This window comes from Silurus aristotelis (assembly GCF_946808225.1).
Source record: "Silurus aristotelis genome assembly, chromosome: 21".
NCBI classification, from domain to species: Eukaryota; Metazoa; Chordata; class Actinopteri; order Siluriformes; family Siluridae; genus Silurus; species Silurus aristotelis.
In genome coordinates this window covers 9,370,176-9,392,437 of record NC_139594.1, presented here as the reverse complement: position 1 = coordinate 9,392,437, position 22,262 = coordinate 9,370,176, and the positions used below count along the sequence as shown (strand labels likewise).

Below are 22,262 nucleotides of genomic sequence, written 5' to 3'. Positions count from 1 at the left end.
GAGATGTAAGGCACCAAGATGGTGATTTGTGCATGATGGATTCTGGGGAAAAAAAAAAAAATTAGGTAACTGTACACAAAGTGAAAGCCAAAATAAACAAACGGAAGTGGAGAAATTTATTACAAATATATAAAAGTAGCAGGATAGACAAAATGGAGGTTACAGTTAACATGTTGCTAATTATACAATAAAAGCTGTTGAATATTAAAAACACTAGATCTGTACATTTATGAAAAGAGTGTGTAACCGCTGTGGGGTCCTCAGGTTCCTGCCAGGCGACCTGCTGGTGTTTGCTCTGCGGGTGTAAAGTCATATCCCAGCTTCTTCATGTCCTTCGTAACAATGTTAAACTGGATGGTTACGAAGCCCTGAGAGCGCACCCTGGTTACTGCAAATATAGAAATACAATCTCGCTGAGCGTCTCATCAAATGCTACCGAGTAATATAGGTCAGGGTTCTGTATAACAGTGTGCTTATATAACTGAGCTTTACCTTCTCTACCCTCTCCCTGAGCGACAACTTTAGGATCTGTGAATTCAGGACGTCTTCCCATCAACCAGCTACAGAAAAGAAAGCATATTTCACTAGATAGCCTCTCATGCAGGTAGATAATTGCTACTTGGATTATCTACAAACCAATTCACTCTTCATTCGCTGGGGTTTCCTTTTAAAAACCTGTTACCACATGCCCCAATAATGACATTTTATATATATAAAAGATCTGTCATTATTGGGGCATGTGGTAACAGGTTTTTAACAGGAAACACCAGCGAATGAAGAGTGAATTGGTTATATACATACACGTGTGTGTGTGTGTGTGTATGTATATGTACATATAAATAAAAAATTTATATATTTAAGGTCTCTAATGACCTATGTTTATTTTAAGTCTTATTTAAGGCATTGACATATGAATAAATAATAGGCACAAATTCTAAGACACAACCACATTCTTGAATTTCTTAATATTTGATACATCAATTTGCTCCAAAATTACAGCACGTTTTCAATTTGTTCTGAACTCTACAAGCTTGTCTGAAACCTAAGTATTCATTTACTACCCATCAGGATATCGTCTGATCGTGTGCTTTAGCAGAAGGGGACAAATGAATAGAAACAAAACAAAAAAATATCACCTACCACACTAGGGTAAATAAATTGTGATGCTATACTACCTTGTGAATCTCTGCAGTCTTGATGTAGACTCTGGAACAAACATCGGGATTGTCCTTGTGTGTCTGGAACAATAATTCATCATTAAAAAAAAAAAAAGGTTAACTGTAGGAAGAGACTCTTGCTCCATGATTTAGCAAAAACCACAAACACTTATCAGAATTTGCCAGATTATATAAGAAATCATTCACTAACGATATCTTATACAACCTTAATTTCAACATGACAGCCACTCACTTTCCAGGTGTAAATGGGACGTGCACTGCTCCGTAACCCCGGACTACGTCATTTCCGAAAGTGTCCGGCCCATACACGCTCACCACAATCTGAGGCCCTGGGGGAAAAACAAACAACAAAATCAAACACACCTACTGTGAGATGCAATGAATGAGGAAGACTTAATATAATGGCATTGGCAAATATTAGATATTTGTTTGTTACAATTATATTAATTATAAAATCTCAAACTGGGACGTCTACATTGTTGTTGCCACCCTGCTTTAAAAACAGCCCTGAATGAATGTGCTTGAAATAGCATACTATGCATATTACTTATAATAGACTTACCCAAAATCAGTATGTATAAACATAAATATGCCTTTTTTTGTTGTTTGAGCTGAATGAAGTGTGTGGACCAAGTGACAGTATCTTGGTTGTAGAGATGTTTTCAATTTATGCAAGTATTAAGCCAAAAAAATGTTAAATGCTAAAAATTTTAACACTAAATTATACATTGTGCTGGAATAACTGTCCTCCAGTTTGAGTGAAGACATTTACACATATTTAATACAATTCTGACAAACTATTTTGTCCAGTCACAGTGTACAGAAAATCAACTTAGCAAAGGATCAGACGGTCAGATGCCACAGCTGTTATTCACACCAAACAACCTTCCTGGGTGTGTTTTTTTTAGTTAGTTTGCATTCATTTTGATTAGATCATCACACTGAACTCATTATAACTCATTTGGCTACTAATAAAACCTCATCATGGACTCCTAGGGATATTTTTACATCTATGGTTTCACTTATTCTCTTCTTTTCATTCGTTTTACTTATGTGGATATAATTAAAACCAGCTGGTCCTTAGCAGGTGTTAAAATTAGGGAAATACCGCCTCTGAACTAAAAACACATGTCAAACTGTCATTATTTATTTTTTACAAAAATCAAGCAAAAATTAAAAATGTGAAGAAAAAAAAAAAAGTTATGCCTTCCATAGGAATTTAGAGTCTAAATAGCAGCCAGGTGCTGCTAATCAAATGCCCTTGATTAATTGATCATAAGCAAGTGTGACCACTTCGATAAAGCCAGGGTTTTAGCAGCCTGCTGTTGTAGAGCATTCAGGTGTATTAATACTGTGTTAAGACATGTATTAAGACCCCAGCAATGAGCTTAGAGACATTTGTTGCTAACCATCAGTCTGGGAAGGGTTATAAGGCCATTTTCAAACAATATAAAGTCCATCATTCCACAGTGAGGAACATTATTCAGTTAAACTGAATAATTAAAACATACCAGGAAAAAAAATCACCAAAAGATCATCTGTGTGATGCTCAGAAACTGCATAAAACCCAAGAGTTTTCTCAGACTCTAGAGGCCTCACTTAGCATGTAGGTTCATGACACTACAATTAGAAAAATACTGACTAAGTATGGTTTGTTTGAATGGTTGCCCAGGAGTAAAGCTCTTCTCTCTAAAAAGATCATGGAAACACAGCTTAGGTTTGCATCTGAACAAACCACCAGACTTACAATGACCTTTGGAAAGACGAGGCCAAAGTGAAGATGTTTCGACTTCACGCACAGCACCATGTTCAGTGAAAACCAAACACAGCAGTATGTAAAATGTGTGTTCAGTCATATATCTGATCTGTTTTAGTCTTGGGATCAAATGCACAGAGCATCCAGATGTTGTGCCTTATTCACTCCAACATCTGGCTCATTGTCTCATAATATAACTGTACATTTGCTCATCAATTAAGTCAATATATCAATAATTACATACCTAATGTGTTTCACATCATTAGTCAGTACATGTCTTTCGGGCTCTGTGCTGCCACCTTGTGCTACTTTTAAGAGTTTGCGATCCCTCAATATTCGCCTCTTAAAAATTATATACAATTATGTTTTTAAAGTCATACGTTTCTGATTTCTTTATTAGTTAAGACTAGAACTTAACTATGAGAAGCTTTATACAGAATTTTTTTTACTTGGGACAAACCTATATTACATATACACAATCTAATCTTATTGCAGCAGCACATTGCAAAAAAACCCCAAAGATGATTCTGTGGCTTAAAATGTGGAATGGGTGTTGATACCAGGTTGTGGGCTGGTTTGAGTATTTCAAAAACTGCTGGAAATTTCACACACAGATTGTAGTGTTTAACAAATAAATATGTGTGTTAATGTGTTAAATTTTTGTGTAATGAGACTTAATATTTTTAGAAGGAGTCTCCAGCCAAGTGTTCCACCAAAGCATGTTTGTGTCTAAAAAAAAAAGAGACGGGCACTGTTTATATCCACTGTAAAATACACTGCATAGACAAAAGTATTGGGACACCTGACTTTTCACATGTGATTCCATATGTGAGAAAAATAAAGGCACACAATTTTAAAGGATGTCTCTGGATGTGGTAGCATTACATATACTGTTCACTTGTACCCAAACCTGTTCCAGCAATGACAATGCCTCTGCGTACAAAGCCAACTCCATTGGAATAGAAGATTTTAAGTGGCCTGCTATAGAGCTTCAACCCTATTGAACCCTAATGAATTGGAATGCTGACTGCACCCCAGACCTTCTTACTCTATCAGTACCTGACTACTAAGGCCCTTGTGTCTGAATGAGTGCAAATTCCCACAACTACACTTAAAAATCTAGTGGAACATCTTCCCAGAAGAGTGGAGGTAAATATTAGAGGAAAGGGGACTAAATGTGAAATTAAATGTTCAAAAAGTGCATATGTAAAAATCTTAAGGTCAGGTGTCTGCAAACTTGTCCATATTGGAAAACGTAATGACAGGAATAAACTTGTTTGCATTTTATACCCTGATAAAATTTATGAGAAGTCATTATTGCATGAATAAAACTGATGTAGTATAGGAGGAATTAAACACTTCAGAGCTGCCTGATTATAAGATAATAATCTTTATGGTGCGAGCGGCATCACATTGCTTCATTGTTAATTATTCCTTCATGTGTTATTCCTATTTATATTGAGGTTATAAGACATGTAATAAGACAGATGTGGTGGACTTACAGCCAAATGGATTGGTGCTTTTGAAAGTAATGTCCAGGGGGAAGTTCCACACCAGGCTCTGAGAGGAATCTCTTCCTTTCGATGTTATTTGGGATATTCCCTCTTCGAGACCCTTAAAAATCGCAGAAAAACACAAAATGCAACAAATATCCTAAATACCTTAATATGCATTCATGAACAGAATAAACTTACATTCAAATTAAAAGATAGCTAACATTTTTTAACGAAAAATAGGGCTGGGCGATTCATTGAATATTAGTGATATCATTGCAATAATTTTGCAGGCAATATTAAATTATTCAAGATTTGCGATATTCGTTAATTTTAAAAATCTAGTTTTTTTGTTTTTTTTTATAAAGACCACATTAGTGATCCGATAAAGGGATGCACAATCTGCAGTAAGGAGAAAACCGAGCAAAATTGCATCTTTTGAAATCAGTGCAAGAAAAACCAAAAATCACTCTAAGCAAAAAACTCAAGCAGCATCCTGTGGCATACATACAATGCATGAAACTCTGTGAGCCATCAGCAGCCTCAGGCTCTGCTTCATAAAAACCAACAGAGCAGATTGATTTAGTCTCATGTGATGTGCAGAATAGGACGAAGTTAGGGGAAAAGCACATCAATTAATACATTTTACATAGCTTTCATAGCTACATAGATCATTTATTCAGTATTAAGGAAAAACTGAAAAACAGGGATTGGACACCTCAGCCTGCCTAGACATTCTGCTGATGACATTTTAAACAAAACAGTATGCTTTATAATAATATTTGATCCATTTCATGACATGTTTTCGTCATTTGAAGGGGAATCCCTTTTTCTATTAATCTCGAAGCAAATGCAAAATAATCAAAAGAGTTGATTGTTTTTGACTTACTGCTGTAGGAGCCCAGTCGTGTCCATATACAAAGCAATACTTGCAATATAAGTCATCATATTCCGGAAACTAGAAGACATACATACAAACAAACAAACAAAAAAATTATATATATATTTCAGGGCTGTTAGCTTTTATCCAGATTTAACTGTTAATTCAAACATATAGCAAGTAACTTACATTAGCTGTTTCGATTTGTCCATTAACCATGAGAAGAAAAACGGAGGGGTTATTTGTGGTCATCTTCACACCACCAATAAACCACACGACATTAGAAGTGACAGAAACCTTTCACGGTTCACAAATCTGTTCCAGTGAAATAGAGTCGCACACAAACACTCAAATGGCTGCTGGTTGCTAACATCTCTTCCAGCTCTAAGGACGCTTTTACTACGGATCCCTGCAATGCCCAAAACTAACAGGAATGCGAATTGTAAAATGTGGGCCTCCGTCCACCAGGTGGCTGTAGAAGAGCGTCACAAAAATACATGAGGTAAAGATTTTGTTTTGTTTTCGACCATTGGAGGCTGTCCACAAAGCATGGTTCAGCATTTTGCCCAATATGACAAACCTAATTTAATTTGTCAGCTCATTACCAGAACCAGCATGGACTAATTTCCTTATGATAGAAAGAAAAATAATCTCTGCAGGGTAATGGTTTTGAAAGACTCTCATTACTTCACAATTGCACAATTTATATTTGAATTAGGCCTCTGTGACTTCAAGGTTTCATCCCTATCAAGCAGTAGCACAGCTGATTTCAGGTTTTTAATCATTGTAGATCAGTGGTGTCCAATCTTTTCCACAAAGGGCTGGTGTGAGTGCAGTTCAATTAATAATAGAATTTGGTGTGGACTTGTTTGGTTGGAATGAAAACCTGCACCCACACCACCCCTTTGTGGAAAAGACACCCATGTTCTAGATATCCAAATGATTATTAGGTTTACACTGCTGCGTGCCACGGTGGTTACATACAGGTCACATATAGGACAGAGGTATCTTGTTATTGCTGTACAGATTTAGGAGTCTTGCAGTGACAGCAAATGTGTAAGACGGATGAGACAATAGGAATTTTGGATCAATCGTGTACCACCAGCATTTTTGTCCAAATTTCCTTCATAGGGTCTTATTGGGCCTCTTGTCTACTCATCTTGCCGAGGAGAATAGATCTACCGCTTGTGCACGAACAAAAAATCTTAAACTTCTGCACCGTCAAGCACCACTCACATTTTCTTCAGGAAACGTCAAATTCTAGTGGGGCTTACACTGCTGAACATTGGTTAGATCCAGGTTAGAGATGGACTGTTACAGATAAGACAAAGGAACCTTGGTATTGCTGAACAGATTTAAGTCTCTGCAATTACAGTACATGTGCAGAGCTGATGAGGCGGTAGGACATTTGGACCACTGTATAGATTAATGCATGAGACCACCAGCATTATCATTCAAATTTCATTCATAGGGTCTCATTAGGTATCTTGACTACTCATAGCCTTTGAAATGATACATGCCTTGTGGACGTCATGTGCAGGATAAATGGTGGATGGCAAACTCTCTCTAGCACCTGCACGTTTTCTGAAGGTTGAACAAGACTCCCTGCCTATTAAGAAAATTCACTAAGGGGTTAGTATCACATGACAGAAAACTGCTGGAAAAACAAAAACAAAAAAGTGAATCCGTGTACATCCTGCCCGGAATGCTGCATGGTGAATGTGACATTGATCAAACCTAAGTATAAAAAACAGTCTGCTGCAGTGGAATCAATATTAACATCAAAATCAAACACTTAAATTCTAGAGGTTTGTGCATTAATGATGCACTGCACCACTACACTGTATGTAAATTTTTTCCTCTTTAATTCAAGAGAAAACTGCTTGACTGTCAGCGTGTGGTTTAAGTGTGTCCCAGTTTGAGGCGTCCTCGTCTGTTGCCAATTTTCCCACTCAGGGACCAGGTTCTCTGACTTTCAACTACTATTTATAGGACAAACTTGCCTGTACTACTTAAAAGTCCTTCGCAGGTCCTGTATCTCCCTTTTTTTAGACACGAGATAAGGCTTTTCTGTAGGATATAAGTTTTGCTCTCTCTCTCTCTCTCTCTCTCTCTCTCTCTCTCTCTCTCTCTCTCTCTCTCTCTCTCTCTCTCTCTCTCTCTCTCTCTCTCTCTCTCTCTCTCTCTCTCTCTCTCTCTCTCTCTCTCTCTCTCAGTCTCTGTACAAGATTGACTCTGAAATGCAGTTCCTCATTTGATCCTCTTAACCTGACCCGTCTATAATTTGAAGGCCTATCATAACAATATTTAACAAATTCAAACATTAACCATGTTTTAGCATTTCAATATCAATGACAGTTTGCACCATTTGTTAATTACATTTCACAGAATCACCAAAACACATTGAGACATTACACAGTGCATTTCAACGTCAATAAAAATGACACATTCCCAAGACCATTCAGAGGTGGGAAGTAATGAAGTACAAATACTTTGTTACTGTACTTAAGTAGATCTTTTTGGTATCAGTACTTTACTTCCCTATTTATTTTTCAGACAACTTTTTACTTTCACTCATTAAAGTTTTTCACAAATATCTGTACTTTCTACTTCTTAAATTTTCAAACCAGACTCATTACTTGAGTTTTAATCTACTTGGTGACATGATCAATATTTTTTCTTCTTGATGTGCGCTGTTTTCAGCCCATCAACCCATTTCATGCCATTGCGCGGCTTTTTGAATTTACCACTGGTGTATCATTTCCTGGCTATCATGCACCACAAACGTAGGCTAGCCTACAAAGCTAACAACAAGCAAGGCAAAAGGCAACAAGAAGTATGGGGTTAACGTGGATGAGACAGAGGGAGTCAGTGATGTAAACATGATCACCTGATCATCATTATCTTTTTTCTGCTTGTGTTCTATATGGTGGATGTTCAGCCTGGATACATTCATTAGATAAAAACATTTTAAATTCTTTTGTATTAATATATTAATATAATGTGAGTTCCAGTTACTTTTTTTCTTTAACCGAGTGGAAAAATTGTAGTTAGTACTTCAACTTTTACCAGCATCTTTTAAAGCATAAGTATTTGTACTTCTACTTGAGTGAATGATGTGTGTACTTTTGCCATCTCTGAGTCGATCAAACCAATATGCAATATCTGATTATTTTTACATTTCTAGTAGAAAGTGATTCAGTTACACAGCTAAGCTACCAAGTGTACCTAAATATTTCCACTGTACACAATTAACTGTATTGTTCCCATTGTAATGGTTTACACCTGATTTCTGTTTTAAATATTCATGTACTGCACTGAGTATTGTATTATCATTTACTTTACTTAGAGGTGGACAGTACTTGAGTAACTGTATTCAATTACTATAAGTAGCATATTCATGGTATTATTAAAATTTCCTATGTGAAATCTTTCTTTAAAATACTTAAAATATACTTAAAAATACACAATACTTTACAATACTATTACACTGTTAAACATTTTAAAGGCCTTGTTTGCTAATTTTGCCAATGGTTGTACAATGTACATCAGCTCAATTTACCATCCAGTAATTTTGGTTTAGCTTTTTATCGTTTAAGGTTGAAGCATTCAATCAGTTAATCAATGTAGAAAAAACTATTAAGCATCATGCAAATTTTAATTACCTTTTTTGACCAAGCACGACCTTTTTATGCTACACAGACACATCTATGTAAACAAGTAAACAATATTTATACAAAATTAGATGTCTTTTTTGCTTTCAGGAAAAGATTTTGAGGTAAGTGCTGCAAAGTAACTTTTTTCCAACATTAACTAGCCACAACTAATGCTAGGATAGACTAGCATTGATACTAGTAGCTAACAACCTCTAGTCAAGAAGTAGAAGTTTAGCTGAAGGTTAATACTGCAAACTTTAATACAAATATTAATTATATTTTCAGGCAAAACAATGTACACTTTTTAGACAAAAGTATTGGGATGTCTGACTTTTATAGCCACATTTGGTCCTTCCACAAACTGTTTATTTCCCTAAACTGTTACCACATATTTGGAGACACAATTATATAGGATGTCTTTGTAAGCATTAGCACTACATTTTCCCTTCACTTAACCCAGAAGACCCAAACCTAGTCTATTAAGGTTATCGAGCTCCATGAAGGTATTCGTTAGGTTATAAGTTAGGTATTGGGTTAGATTAGAAGATCTTAAATGGCCTGCTATAGAGCTCTGATCTCAACTGCACTGAGCACCTTTGGAATGAACTGCATGCTGAAAAGCACACAAACATCTTAAGGTCAAGTGTCCACAAACTTTTGGCAATAACATGTAGCTGCCATAGAAAGGTTTTAGATAAGTAAAGTTATGTTAACATGAAAACCTTCTAATGCTTGAGGATATTTAAATGTACATCAATGTGCCAAATATTTCCACAGTTACTTTGAGTTAAAAAAAGAATAATGCACCAAGTAATACAATAAGACAGCAAAGGCAGACTGCTTTAGCCTTCATTTTAGCCACAATTTAAAGTAGTTAGTACAGGTCATAAAATGTAAGCATTATGCATAATGTAGCACATTCAACACAACCATATATTTCATGAATCTTTAAAGGCAAGCATTTTTCTTTTAAGTGTCATGAAAAAGCACTACACGGTCTCCAAGCAACTTGGGTGTAGTGAAGCATCTGTATCATTCTCAGTGTTGTAGAGAGGCAATCAGCCTCACTTAATGTTGAAATTAAAAGGCCACTCAAAAGATGTCAGAGTCATTATTGTTACTGTTGCACACTAATGCACTTGAACAAAGTGAACTGACACAGTAATTAGGGACTGTAGGGTATAACCTATACTGAATCCCTGTTTAATCGTGCCTGCTTTTTAGTCTTATACGAACCATACATTGTTTTTAAAGTGGTATATTGAATGTAAAGTGAACCACGCTTGACATTAGGGAACCATTTCTTTTCATTCATTCACTCTTTCTAACTGCTTCATCCAATTACGGTCACATTGTTTCTGGAGCTTATCCGGGAAAAACAGGGTGTGGACAAGGGGAGAGCATCTGAAACACCACACAGACAGTAATCTGAGCTCACTCTTTGCTTTGCCATTTGAAGTTGTGTTTAGACATTATGGTAAAAAGATCTAAACATTGTTTTTGTTCAGAAACTTTGGCTAGTTTTGCTTTAAACACTGGGTCTATAATATCATATTATAAGATCATTTTCTGGTACTGCCAGAGAGACACTGTTTGGATCTTCAGACAGAATCTTAAACCTCAACTGTTCAGCTACATTATTTGACTGGGTAGTAGATTATTTTATTTTATTTAACTGTTTTCTGCACCACATTTTTTCCTTTTCTTTCCTTTTATTCAGTTTTCTATTGCAATACAGATATGAATTTGCCACCAGATATTCCTTTGTGGGTATTCATATTGCCAGCCTACTAACCAGCACCTCAGGGACCTCGGTATAATGTACGGTATAATGTATGGTGTATACAACTTTAGTTTTTCATTTAACTCTTCTGAACCTTTTTTTTTTTTTTTTTTTTTTTAATAAAAAAAAAAAGACAAGTTTTTTCAGAAACAATATTTATTATCCTAACCCAAAATAAAAACACCCTGCACCTAGCAACAATGGTACAATTAGCTGGCTACTTGCAGAACAAAGAACCATTTTTGCAGCTAATTTAGGTCCTTTGACTTTCTAAATTTCCAAATTAGACAGTATCCTGTAGACAGTAAAACCATATTAAATTAAATTAAATCCAATGCCACAAATGACATGTGAATGGTATTAGTGGCTAGCGCCTATATGTTCAATATTCCTAAATAACAGTGCAACACTAAAAGATAAAGTTGACAATCATGAGCACTATAGAAGTATCTGACTATTTAAGCCATTGACCTAATAGAGTTGACTGCAATCTTTTCTCCATCATTTCCCAGCTCGTCAGTGTTGTCCTTGGTAGGTCTCATATCCCTGCAATTAGATGGGGCCCATTAATTCTTTGCTCTAAACATGGTCTATTGGTATGCTTGAAGGGACTAGGTCTGTGTGTGTTACAATATATATTTTTAAAATAATGTTAAATTATTAATAAATTCTGGTGCTCTGTTTTATATATATATAGCATTTTAAACCGGAATGCTTAATTTGTCCTTGAGACGCAAAAGTTTTGAGGCACTGTGTTTAAATGCACTGTGTTTACATCAATCGATTTATGTCTCCTCCCATCTCCAATTAGTTTTAAAAGCACAGTTTATTATGAAAGTGTATAGGTATATGGCTTCTCTATTTACTGGAGTGCAGCTACATGATAGCATAATGGCCTGTGTCAGGTGCAGACGAGTTGCTCCCACTGGATTTGAACACATCAGATTATGGCAAATGGGACGCTGATATTCCATTCTGACCACTTCTTAATTATGTATAAAGAGGATAAGTGGCTATTTTCTTAATGGTTGTGGGAATTGTTTTTCATGGATAATGAATAATCAATATGAAAACGATCACATGATTACACATCAGATATTATTATGATGGTGTCATGTAATTTCTCCATAACAGGCCGCTGTTAGATAGTGTTAATGACTTCCTGTAAGAACGGCTTTAATGGACCTAATTGTATTTAGAATAAAAAGTTTACTATTTCCAAGTTTCATACACACTACAAACATATTAGTTAGCATATTGCACACTGTCATGACTGCTTGATTAAAAAATAAAAAATAACATGTTTAAAGCAGGTTTGTAAATCCTTTGGGGTTGTTTAATTAGTTTTTAGTATGGCCAGTTAGTAAAGAACAGGCTGAACTCCAGAATGTGCACTGATGCATCACCTGAGTCAAATATCCCTTTGGGCAAAAGCGAAAAGACTGCATCTACTGCTTTTGCTGTGTAAGTACTTTTATCATCATAACAAGTAGACATATTCTCAATGGGTGACAGGAGAAAATGTATTTTGATACAAGAGATGGCCATGTACATCAAGTCAAGAGGCATTAGGTTCAGAGTAATTTTAGTGTGAATGAGTATATTCATACCAGCTTATACAGTGAGAAAAATAAGTATTTGAACACCCTGCTATTTTGCAAGTTCTCCCACTTATAAATCATGGAGGGGTCTGAAATTGTAATCGTTGCTGCATGTCCACTGTGAGAGACATAATCTAAAAAAAAAATCCAGAAATCACAATATATGATTTTTAAACTATTTATTTGGATGATACAGCTGCAAATAAGTATTTGAACACCTGAGAAAGTCAATGTTAATATATGGTACAGTAGACTTTGTTTGCAATTATAGAGATCAAATGTTTCCTGTAGTTTTTCACCAGGTTTGCACACACTGCAGGAGGGATTTTGGCCCACTCCTCCACACAGATCTTCTCTAGATCAGTCAGGTTTCTGGCCTGTCGCTGAGAAACACGGAGTTTGAGCTCCCTCCAAAGATTCTCTATTGGGTTTAGGTCTGGAGACTGGCTAGGCCAAGCCAGAACCTTAATATGCTTCTTACAGAGCAACTCCTTGGTTATCCTGGCTGTGTGCTTTGGGTCATTGTCATGTTGGAAGACCCAGCCTCGACCCATCTTCAATGCTCTAACTGAGGGAATGAGGTTGTTCCCTAAAATCTCGCAATACATGGCCCCGGTCATCCTCTCCTTAATACAGTGCAGTTGCCCTGTCCCATGTGCAGAAAAACACCCCCAAAGCATGATGCTACCACCCCCATGCTTCACAGTAGGGATGGTGTTCTTGGGATGGTACCCATCATTCTTCTTCCTCCAAACACTTTTAGTGGAATTATGACCCAAAAGTTCTATTTTGGTCTCATCTGACCACATGACTTTCTTCCATGACTCCTCTGGATCATCCAAATGGTCATTGGCAAACTTAAGACGTGCCTGGACATGTGCTGGTTTAAGCAGGGGAACCTTCCGTGCCATGCATGATTTCAAACCATGACGTCTTAGTGTATTACCAACAGTAACCTTGGAAACGGTGGTCCCAGCTCTTTTCAGGTCATTGACTAGCTCCTTCCGTGTAGTTCTAGGCTGATTTCTCACCTTCCTTAGGATCATTAAGACCCCACGAGGTGAGATCTTGCATGGAGCCCCAGTCCGAGGGAGACTGACAGTCATGTTTAGCTTCTTCCATTTTCTAATGATTGCTCCAACAGTGGACCTTTTATCACCAAGCTGCTTGGCAATTTCCCCGTAGCCCTTTCCAGCCTTGTGGAGGTGTACAATTTTGTCTCTAGTGTCTTTGGACAGCTCTTTGGTCTTGGCCATGTTAGTAGTTGGATTCTTACTGATTGTATGGGGTGGACAGGTGTCTTTATGCAGCTAACGACCTCAAACAGGTGCATCTAATTTAGGATAATAAATGTAGTGGAGGTGGACATTTTAAAGGCAGACTAACAGGTCTTTGAGGGTCAGAATTCTAGCTGATAGACAGGTGTTCAAATACTTATTTGCAGCTGTATCATACAAATAAATAGTTTAAAAATCATATATTGTGATTTCTGGGTTAACTCTGGGTTGTTTCTCAGCGACAGGCCAGAAACCTGACTGATCTAGAGAAGATCTGTGTGGAGGAGTGGGCCAAAATCCCTCCTGCAGTGTGTGCAAACCTGGTGAAAAACTACAGGAAACATTTGATCTCTATAATTGCAAACAAAGTCTACTGTACCATATATTAACATTGACTTTCTCAGGTGTTCAAATACTTATTTGCAGCTGTATCATCCAAATAAATAGTTTAAAAATCATATATTGTGATTTCTGGATTTTTTTTTTAGATTATGTCTCTCACAGTGGACATGCACCTACGATGACAATTTCAGACCCCTCCATGATTTCTGAGTGGGAGAACTTGCAAAATAGCAGGGTGTTCAAATACTTATTTTCCTCACTGTAAAACATCTTATAAGCATTCCAGATCTTGGAAGTGCATAACTTTCTGTAGTCTGCAGGATACCATAGGCAATAAACTCTACATTTCCAGAGATGTGATGCATATACTGAAAATGGCCTGTCAACTTTGAATCTGGGATGCTGGGAAATATAATAACTTTTCTGACACTTTGAAATGCTGATATCATGCTGTATTATTCTCTTCCCGTAGATCAGAAACATCAAGATCATGTACTTAAATCTCACAGAGATGTGTATTTTAACACATCAAATTATGCCTATGAAGGCTAAAAGTTGATGGGATGTGCTAAATGAGATACTGTAGGTATGCCTCCCTTTTTTTTGCACACGGCAACATACTTTTCAGATTCATCTACGTCAAGATGTACGAACAAAACTGTACATTTGAACATGGTTAAACACTGACATGCTTTCTTTGTTTCAGTTGGATTGTAGTTACACAGTGGGTGTTGCAGGCAAAACCATGCCAGATAGACTGTGGTTTTCTAAATCAGATACAGCTTAAGTTTTAGCTTTAAACTGACTGTTTTGAGGGCAAGTCAGCTATTTAATTAATATTCCAAATGTCTATTTCTTAAAACAGGGTTAAATAAGTGAAAAAAAAGCAATACATCAAGTTAGATATGTTGCTGTGTGGTGTCAGCGTGTTTTTTTTTTCGATCCTCGGCATGGTTTGGAATCTTTAAATCTTTAAAAGCACACACAATAAAATTTAAAATTGACACAATATTAATAAAAAAAATTAATATTCGAGAAAATTCCTGCACATTCAGCTTACAGACACTAGGACATAAATCACAATTTGGTGAGAGGAACATCCTTTTCTGCTGAATTGATTCTTTTACTCTGGCCCATAGACTACACTGCTACACTACACTGCAGAGATGCATATATAAATAAGTCACAAATGAGTAAATATCCAAAGCAAACACTGAAAAATATTCCTAACACCAACAGAAAAGATTGGCCACCAAGATTCAAACAACTGCCATGGTCCTATATAAGAACAAAAAACGTCACCAAAAAAGAAGGCCAAGGAGGAGGTTTATGGATGTGGTGAGGGAAGACATCCAGGTAGTTGGTTTAAAAGAGGCAGATGTAGAGAACAGAGGGGTATGGAGACGGATGGTCTGCTGTGTCGGCCACTAATGGGAGAAGCCGAAAGAAGAAGAAAAAAAAAGAACTGAAATATAAAAAATTCTCATGTTGATTTACTGCTAATACAAGAAAAGAGAAAAACACAGGCTTTACTGAGTTTTTCTACCTGTGCATTAATCCCTATATCAATACATTGATTCTCCATCCATCCTTCCTTCCAACCATCCACCCATCTAGAATTCCTTGTTAAAATTCATCCACTGAATTGTGTGTAGTCACTGGTGAAGGTGTGCATGCGCATGAATTGTGTATTAGCATACTTTGTGCTTTTGTAATGAGAACCTGGTTTACTTGAAAATAGTCTTCACTGTAATCCAGGCTTGGTAAGAAAAATTTGAAACAGCTTCTTTTAGAGATCTACAGTTACATAAAATCTTTGCTTTGGGCAACCAGCCACACAGGTCAGAGACTTGGTAGACCCGGATGTGCTTTACAAACAAAGAAACAGATACGCAGAACACGGAGGCAGATGGGTGGTGGATTGGTCTGAGTGTGTTCATTCTGGAGAGTTTTGGGAGGAATTGTTCTGCATGACTCATGGCATTTCCTTAACAGGTGTTGGTCCTTCCTTGGTTAGAAAGTGTGCTAAGGGCTATCCAATGTTCATGCACCTTCTGTCTTGTGTATACAAGTGTGTGTGTGTGTGTGTGTGTGTGTGTGTGTGTGTGTGTGTGTGTGTGTGTGTGTGTGTTTGTGTGTGTGTTTGTGTGTGTGTGTGTTTGTGTGTGTGTGTGTGTGTGTGTGTGTGTGTGTGTGTGTGTGTGTGTGTGTGTGTGTGAAAGAAAGAGATAGATTGAGAGAGAAAAATAAATTTCCTTAAACCGATCTCTCAGGAACTTGTAGCCATTTTGACCCTGGATCACACAAAGCTTTGTTTCATTAAAAGGGCTTAATGTTATTTTACACTGTTATACCTTTTATGTGCAAACATGTTAGCTACACAAAAAGTACCCATATTATTAAAACTAGGGCTAGTTTCCTAAAAGCATTAAAGACAGTTAGTGTTAAATGTGATGTTTGCTTTACCATGTAATCATGATCTTTTTGCTGCTGTTCTTAGTACAGTATAATTATTGGCAGATATATTTTACACATATTTTTTTGTGTGCATTTACAGCACATGAATATGTGAGTGTGGGGATGTATGAGATTTAGGGATGGCTTAGGGAGGGAAGTGTGTAAATATAACTCTCTGGTATCAATGCAAAACATGCAAACAACAGACATGACTAATAAATTATTAATACTTTTTTTTTTAAAGAATGAAGGCTTCTTTTGAATCTCTCGGGCACTTTTTGACGATCACTTCAACTGCCATTTATGGCTGTGCAATTTCACCAGGAATTGTTTAAAATTTTGTGAAATTATTAATACTGTCTCTGTTGGAGCTGTGTGTGTGTGTGTGTGTGTGTGTGTGTGTGTGTGTGTGTGTGTGTGTGTGTGTGTGTGTGTGTGTGTGTGTTTTCATTTCCGTACAGTGAAAATGGCAGTGCTTTCCTAACAGAGCCACCTCGTTGCATAGCAACTAACTTCCCATAGTGGCCCTGACCTCCCCCTCCCTGTTTAGTCTTAAGCTACACACTGCAATAAAATCTCTCCATCACCAGCTTGCCTTTACACAAGCCAAAAGAATGGTATTTGATACATATTCTATGTTAAAAAAAAAAGAAACAGTTATACAATCCTAGCAACAGATTTATTCCTTTGCCCTCCTTCTTCCAGAGCTTCCATTTCCGCTCCTGTTCTTGAGGTGTACATAGAAATGCTCAGAAAAACACTTTATACAGTGTATGTTAGTATTGTTTATATAATATTAAACCTTCATTACAATGTAAAACAGCGCAGCACATCTGTTCCTAGCTCCTTGTCAGTAAGTTGTCTTGAACTTGTAGCCTAATTTGGCAAAAATGGCTTTTCCATTCCAGCTTTCATTTTGTTCAACTATGTAAATATGCCTACTTGTGTGCTGCAGGTCTGGGGGGTGGGGGTGGGGGGTGTATTGCTTTGTGTGTACAGCTTGTGTGCTGCATACTGTGAGTCCGAAGCACTTTAATTGAGAGTTTCAATCATTAGGATTAAGCTTTAAAATGTGTCTCTCACCTCCTCACCTCACAGTCAGAACAGAGCATCGATGCTTGAAACGGATACATCCAGAAAGAGTGAGAGACGAAGTGTGTGTGTGGGAGAGACAAATAAGAGATAGGGAATAAAATAGAGATGTGTGAGGTAGATGAGTAAGAGAGAGAGAGAGAGAGAGAGAGAGAGAGAGGGTGGGGGGGTGAAATATTGTAGTTTGTGATTCTGCGTGACGCACCAGCCCACAGAGCACTGCCAGCTCTCGAGGACATTTTCTCACAAACTTAGTTTACTGGCTTCATCCTTTAGCAAGCCCAAGCTTTTATTATTCTACAGCAAAATCCTTGTATGCATGCTCATGTTAAATCTTTCATGTGGGCTCTTCATATATACCAATAAATTGACGGGTAGTAGAGACGGAAAATCAGTAGTATACCTCTCCAGGATGCTATAAGTTTACTTTGACAAGCTGCAAAAGTCATGCACTTCATTAGCTGTATAATCAGCATGATATCCTCAGTGCTGTAGTCATGCTAAATCTTGTATGAGTGTGGCTCTGGAATCCTCTCAGCCTGATATACAGCTTTTGGCTTCTTCCACCAAGCACTGACTAGGACTGTCATATTAGATAAGGTCACTGTCTGGAACAGATCACAAAGTAAGGTTGACTCTACCATATAATCATTAGTGCAAAGCATATCACACATTTAGTATCTTTCTAGCATTGCATTAAATATAACCATTAAACAGCCTTTTAATATCATTTTTCCACGTTATCTGGCAAATATTTGATATACACAAGACCAAACAAGAGCCTCTATTATATAATGTGGCTGAAAGTCTTATCCAAATGAAAGCTCATGAATAAAAGATGGCATCTTATTTAAGGCTTTTTATTTATTTATTTTTTTACAGTTGTGCCACTAATGAGTCTGAAACTCTCCTGGGTCAGTCCACATCCTATGTAGGCTGCACCATATTTACAGATGTATATCCTTTCAATTGATTAGATAATAACTGTTTTGACCAGGAGCCAAATGGAACTCAAAAATAAATAACATGCTCAATTTAATTTGATGTGACAGCAGCATTTAGGTGATTATGTGTATAAACAGGTAAAATGTCATTGTTAAATTTCAAAACCAAGTGGATGTCTGTGTGTCTTTTTGCTCAACGGTGGACAGAGGGTGGCTTTTTATCTTCTGCAATAATTAATTTTATGGGGTGAGGAGGGTGAGATGGGGATTGCTTAATTAGGTCCTTTTGAAAAGCACCTGCTCTTTGAGGTTCATTTGGAGAGCAGATTTGTATGAGAGCAGTAACTTCAGTGTTTTGCAAATGAAGAGATGGAAAAAAGGCAAGTTAACAGGCCCGTGCGATTCTCGAGCTTCTAACCCCCAGCACACCCACGCACTGTCTTCTCATATCTGACAAGCCATGGCTTCTCTCACATCTCTCTGCCTCCTTCCTGGTTCCTCCCCACTTTCTTGCAAATCTTGGATAGACTGTGAGCGTTTGTTTCTGCTCTCCATAACAATACAATATGACTTATTTTACAGCAAATTATGGGGTGTGTTTTCAAGAAAGGAGGTGTATTGAGTGAAAGGAAGACAATGCTTTTCTGATCGGAAAGTTACAGGTATGATAGGCCCTGCTAACATTATATATTCATCCTTGGTAATGCTTTAATAAAAGATGGGCTATCACATGATAAGCCTGACTGCATCAGCGAGAGGATGGAGAGAATTCTGTAAGCATTCAAGTGAATACTGCACTCACATGATAGTAGAACTGCAGAGGTGGTTGTGAGCAGCAAGGGGGCTGGCTGACCCATATTAAATCTGATCCATGTAAAATTAGAGAGATCCCTGAGAACGAATGCATTGTCATCATCTTGAATTTGTCTTTCCTGTTTAACAGACAAAAAAAAACCCTTTTAATTGTTGTGGCTGAATAAAACATGTTTTACATCACCTTATCATCTTCTAATTCTGTTTCCTGTGTCATGCATTTCCTGTGTGCAATGTCAAGGGCAAACATGCAGACAGACAGATCCCTGAACAAAAAACACATCTTTGTAATATATATCTATAAACAAGTTGGTTTAAACACTACCAAAATATTGTGTTGGCCTGTGGAGGAGGGGTGGATGAAGAGAGAATGTTTTCCGAGCCATGTTGTCATAGCATCATGCTTTTATTCAGTTCTTTGTCTGCACTGTGGATGCAGCAACCCTGATTCCCTTTGTCAGCTGAATCTGTCCTCACTTCATTGAAATAATCACTCAGACAGCTGCACAGCCCATCAACAGCAATTACATATAAGCAAATGTAGCCAGTTAATACCTGGAGAATCCTTCTATTAACTGATAAGTGATAATGCAGGTACATCTTTATATACCTACTGTCAAGGTCTGACTTAGTAGTCCAGACCACAGTGACATATAATATTATTTCAGTAAACATGACATAAAATACCTTATGTCTGTCTTTCCTGTTTAGCTGTCTTACATATAACATGAGAACTTGACTTTGACAATACCACAATTAATTGTGAGACAAATCACATCTCTCGTCAAATATTGCTTTTACAATTGCATTTGTATTGCTGAATGTACAGACAGCATGCATAGACAAGTAAATAATATTGGCTAAGTTTTATTGTCTATTATAACTGTCTAATATCCTGCTACTGGAAATGATCATTCATCAGTTAGTTACCTTACATTCAGTTGCAACAGTGCAGATACAAAGTGCAGATGGCCTGTATTTCAAAGGCTCTTTGGGTGGTACATTACTGAATAAAGCCACTTTACACCTGCTGTGCAACATAATCAGACCTTTCAACAGTCCATTCTTACATCTTGGCCTGATAGCCACATGATTATGCTTTTTCCTAACTTGTTTTTTTTTTTGTTAATTTGTGTAATTATTCTCAATTCTTCATAATACATTTTAAACAGCGAAAAACTCTACCCCAATCAAGCATATTTTTGAAACATACATTTGGAATTGTATTCTATGGTTGACTCTGCCATCAACCCTATTTGTGTTTACTGGTGTTCATATAAAAACACTTGAATGTAAGTGCATTTTTTTTATAACATTGAAATAAATTATTCCAATAATTAAACAATAAGCTCCATGTATGCCTGTTCATGCTGCATTCAAACACACAACACAACGTCATAAGGCTAAATCAGCTCTAATCCTCTTTAAAAGGAAGTGGCTCAGTGGATAAGGTTCTGGGCTGCTGATTAGAGCTGAAATCCCACCTATATCAATCTGCTACTTTCAGGTCCTCTGGCAAAGGCCTTACACTTAAAATGCTTAGCTAAGGTGTAAGTCCCATTAAATGAAAGTGTTTGCTGAAAATGATAAATAATGACATACATGAGTATTATCTCTTCCACTAAATATTATAAAAGGCAAAATATTATGTGTAATATCTAAACCTAAAACAATTCCAAAGAGTTTTTAAAAGAACAAAGGTTGCTTAGCAACTTTCCCTTTACCCTTTTTGCTTTTCAGTAGGGGAGACAGCGTGACTAGGTATTATTGTACCTTTCACACCAGAAACTGTACTTTTCACAGCTCTTTAAACCCTCAGTCACATTAAAACCTGTTCAACAAACTCCTCCATCTACTGACAGCGATATGCTGCATCAAACTACATGTGCTTTCACCATGATTATTTCACCTAAATGTATTTAAATAGACCTGATTTGAAACTGCTTGATGTGCTTATGTCATTATTTGATTTGCTATACAATTCATAATGGAGAAAATGACGTAAAAAAAATCATCAAAAACATTTATTCAAACCCAGGGATGATGCAGACAGCGCAGTGAATACAAATTAGAGAACTGAATACTGCACATGAGCTTCAGAGACAAAGTAAACAACTTTGTCAAAAGCCATATTGATGATCACCTTGCAGAGCAATAAAACACTTTTACTAAACATGTGGAGCTTTTTAAATAATTTTGACTTTACAGACCTGCTTTTAAAATACACTGTTATTATTGACCACAGGTGGCATATGCTGGACCATGTGTGCAACAGCAATTATATTAATGTATTATAATCATAAGAGTTATTTAAGCTGCAAGAAACCCTATCAAGCATTTATCACAAGTCCACTTACAAGAATTTTAAATGCGCTGTCAATCAGGAACTGATTAGCAATCCACACATCCACAAAAGCTTTAATAAAAACATTATAGAACAGGTTTCCCTAAACAACGTGTCCTGCGTTGTGACAGCCTGTGTCGACAAGCGATCGTAGATAATTGTAGCTTTGTTAAAACACTGCACTGAGCTCATGTAAACAGAAACATTTGTGTTCCACAGTCTTAAGACTGATGGTGCATACTGTTAGTGTTTGTTGCCAAGACCTGTCAAAACACTTCATAGATACAATGCACTAGGACTGAAAGCTATCACACTTTACAAAGGTGAACAACACAAAGGGTCCTGTCCAAAAAGGGCCTAAGAGGAATGTGGTGTTTACATGAAAGCAGGCGTGCTTTCTCATTGCGCAGGAGCACGTGTTCTTCTCCAGCCAGACATCACTCTGTCTGTGAAGTCTCCAACCTCAGACAGTTCTAGAAAACAGAACTGTGTAATAAAGCGTACAATAGTCTCACTATATTCTCTCTCAGACAGTCTAACGGAGATTCAAGTAAACAAATATCACTCTTTTCCAGTACAATATTGGATACACCAAATACGTTCACTGGACTAAATTGGCCAGGCTTGGCCCGTCTGTCATGTCGCA

The 22,262-nt window shown here is 37.1% G+C and overlaps 1 protein-coding gene across 1 annotated transcript; it reads right to left on the bottom strand.

Annotated features, from left to right (window-relative positions):
• Positions 1–103: 103 nt before the first annotated feature.
• b9d1 (B9 protein domain 1) lies at positions 104–5,694 on the bottom strand. Its single transcript, XM_083524693.1, has 7 exons — positions 5,497–5,694; positions 5,317–5,385; positions 4,437–4,548; positions 1,411–1,507; positions 1,176–1,238; positions 493–560; positions 104–388 (listed from the first exon to the last, which is right to left on the bottom strand). Exons 1-7 carry the CDS (start codon positions 5,557–5,559, stop codon positions 261–263), a joined length of 600 nt encoding a protein of 199 aa, XP_083380819.1. The 5' UTR covers positions 5,560–5,694; the 3' UTR covers positions 104–260.
• Between the last annotated feature and the right edge of the window lie 16,568 nt (positions 5,695–22,262).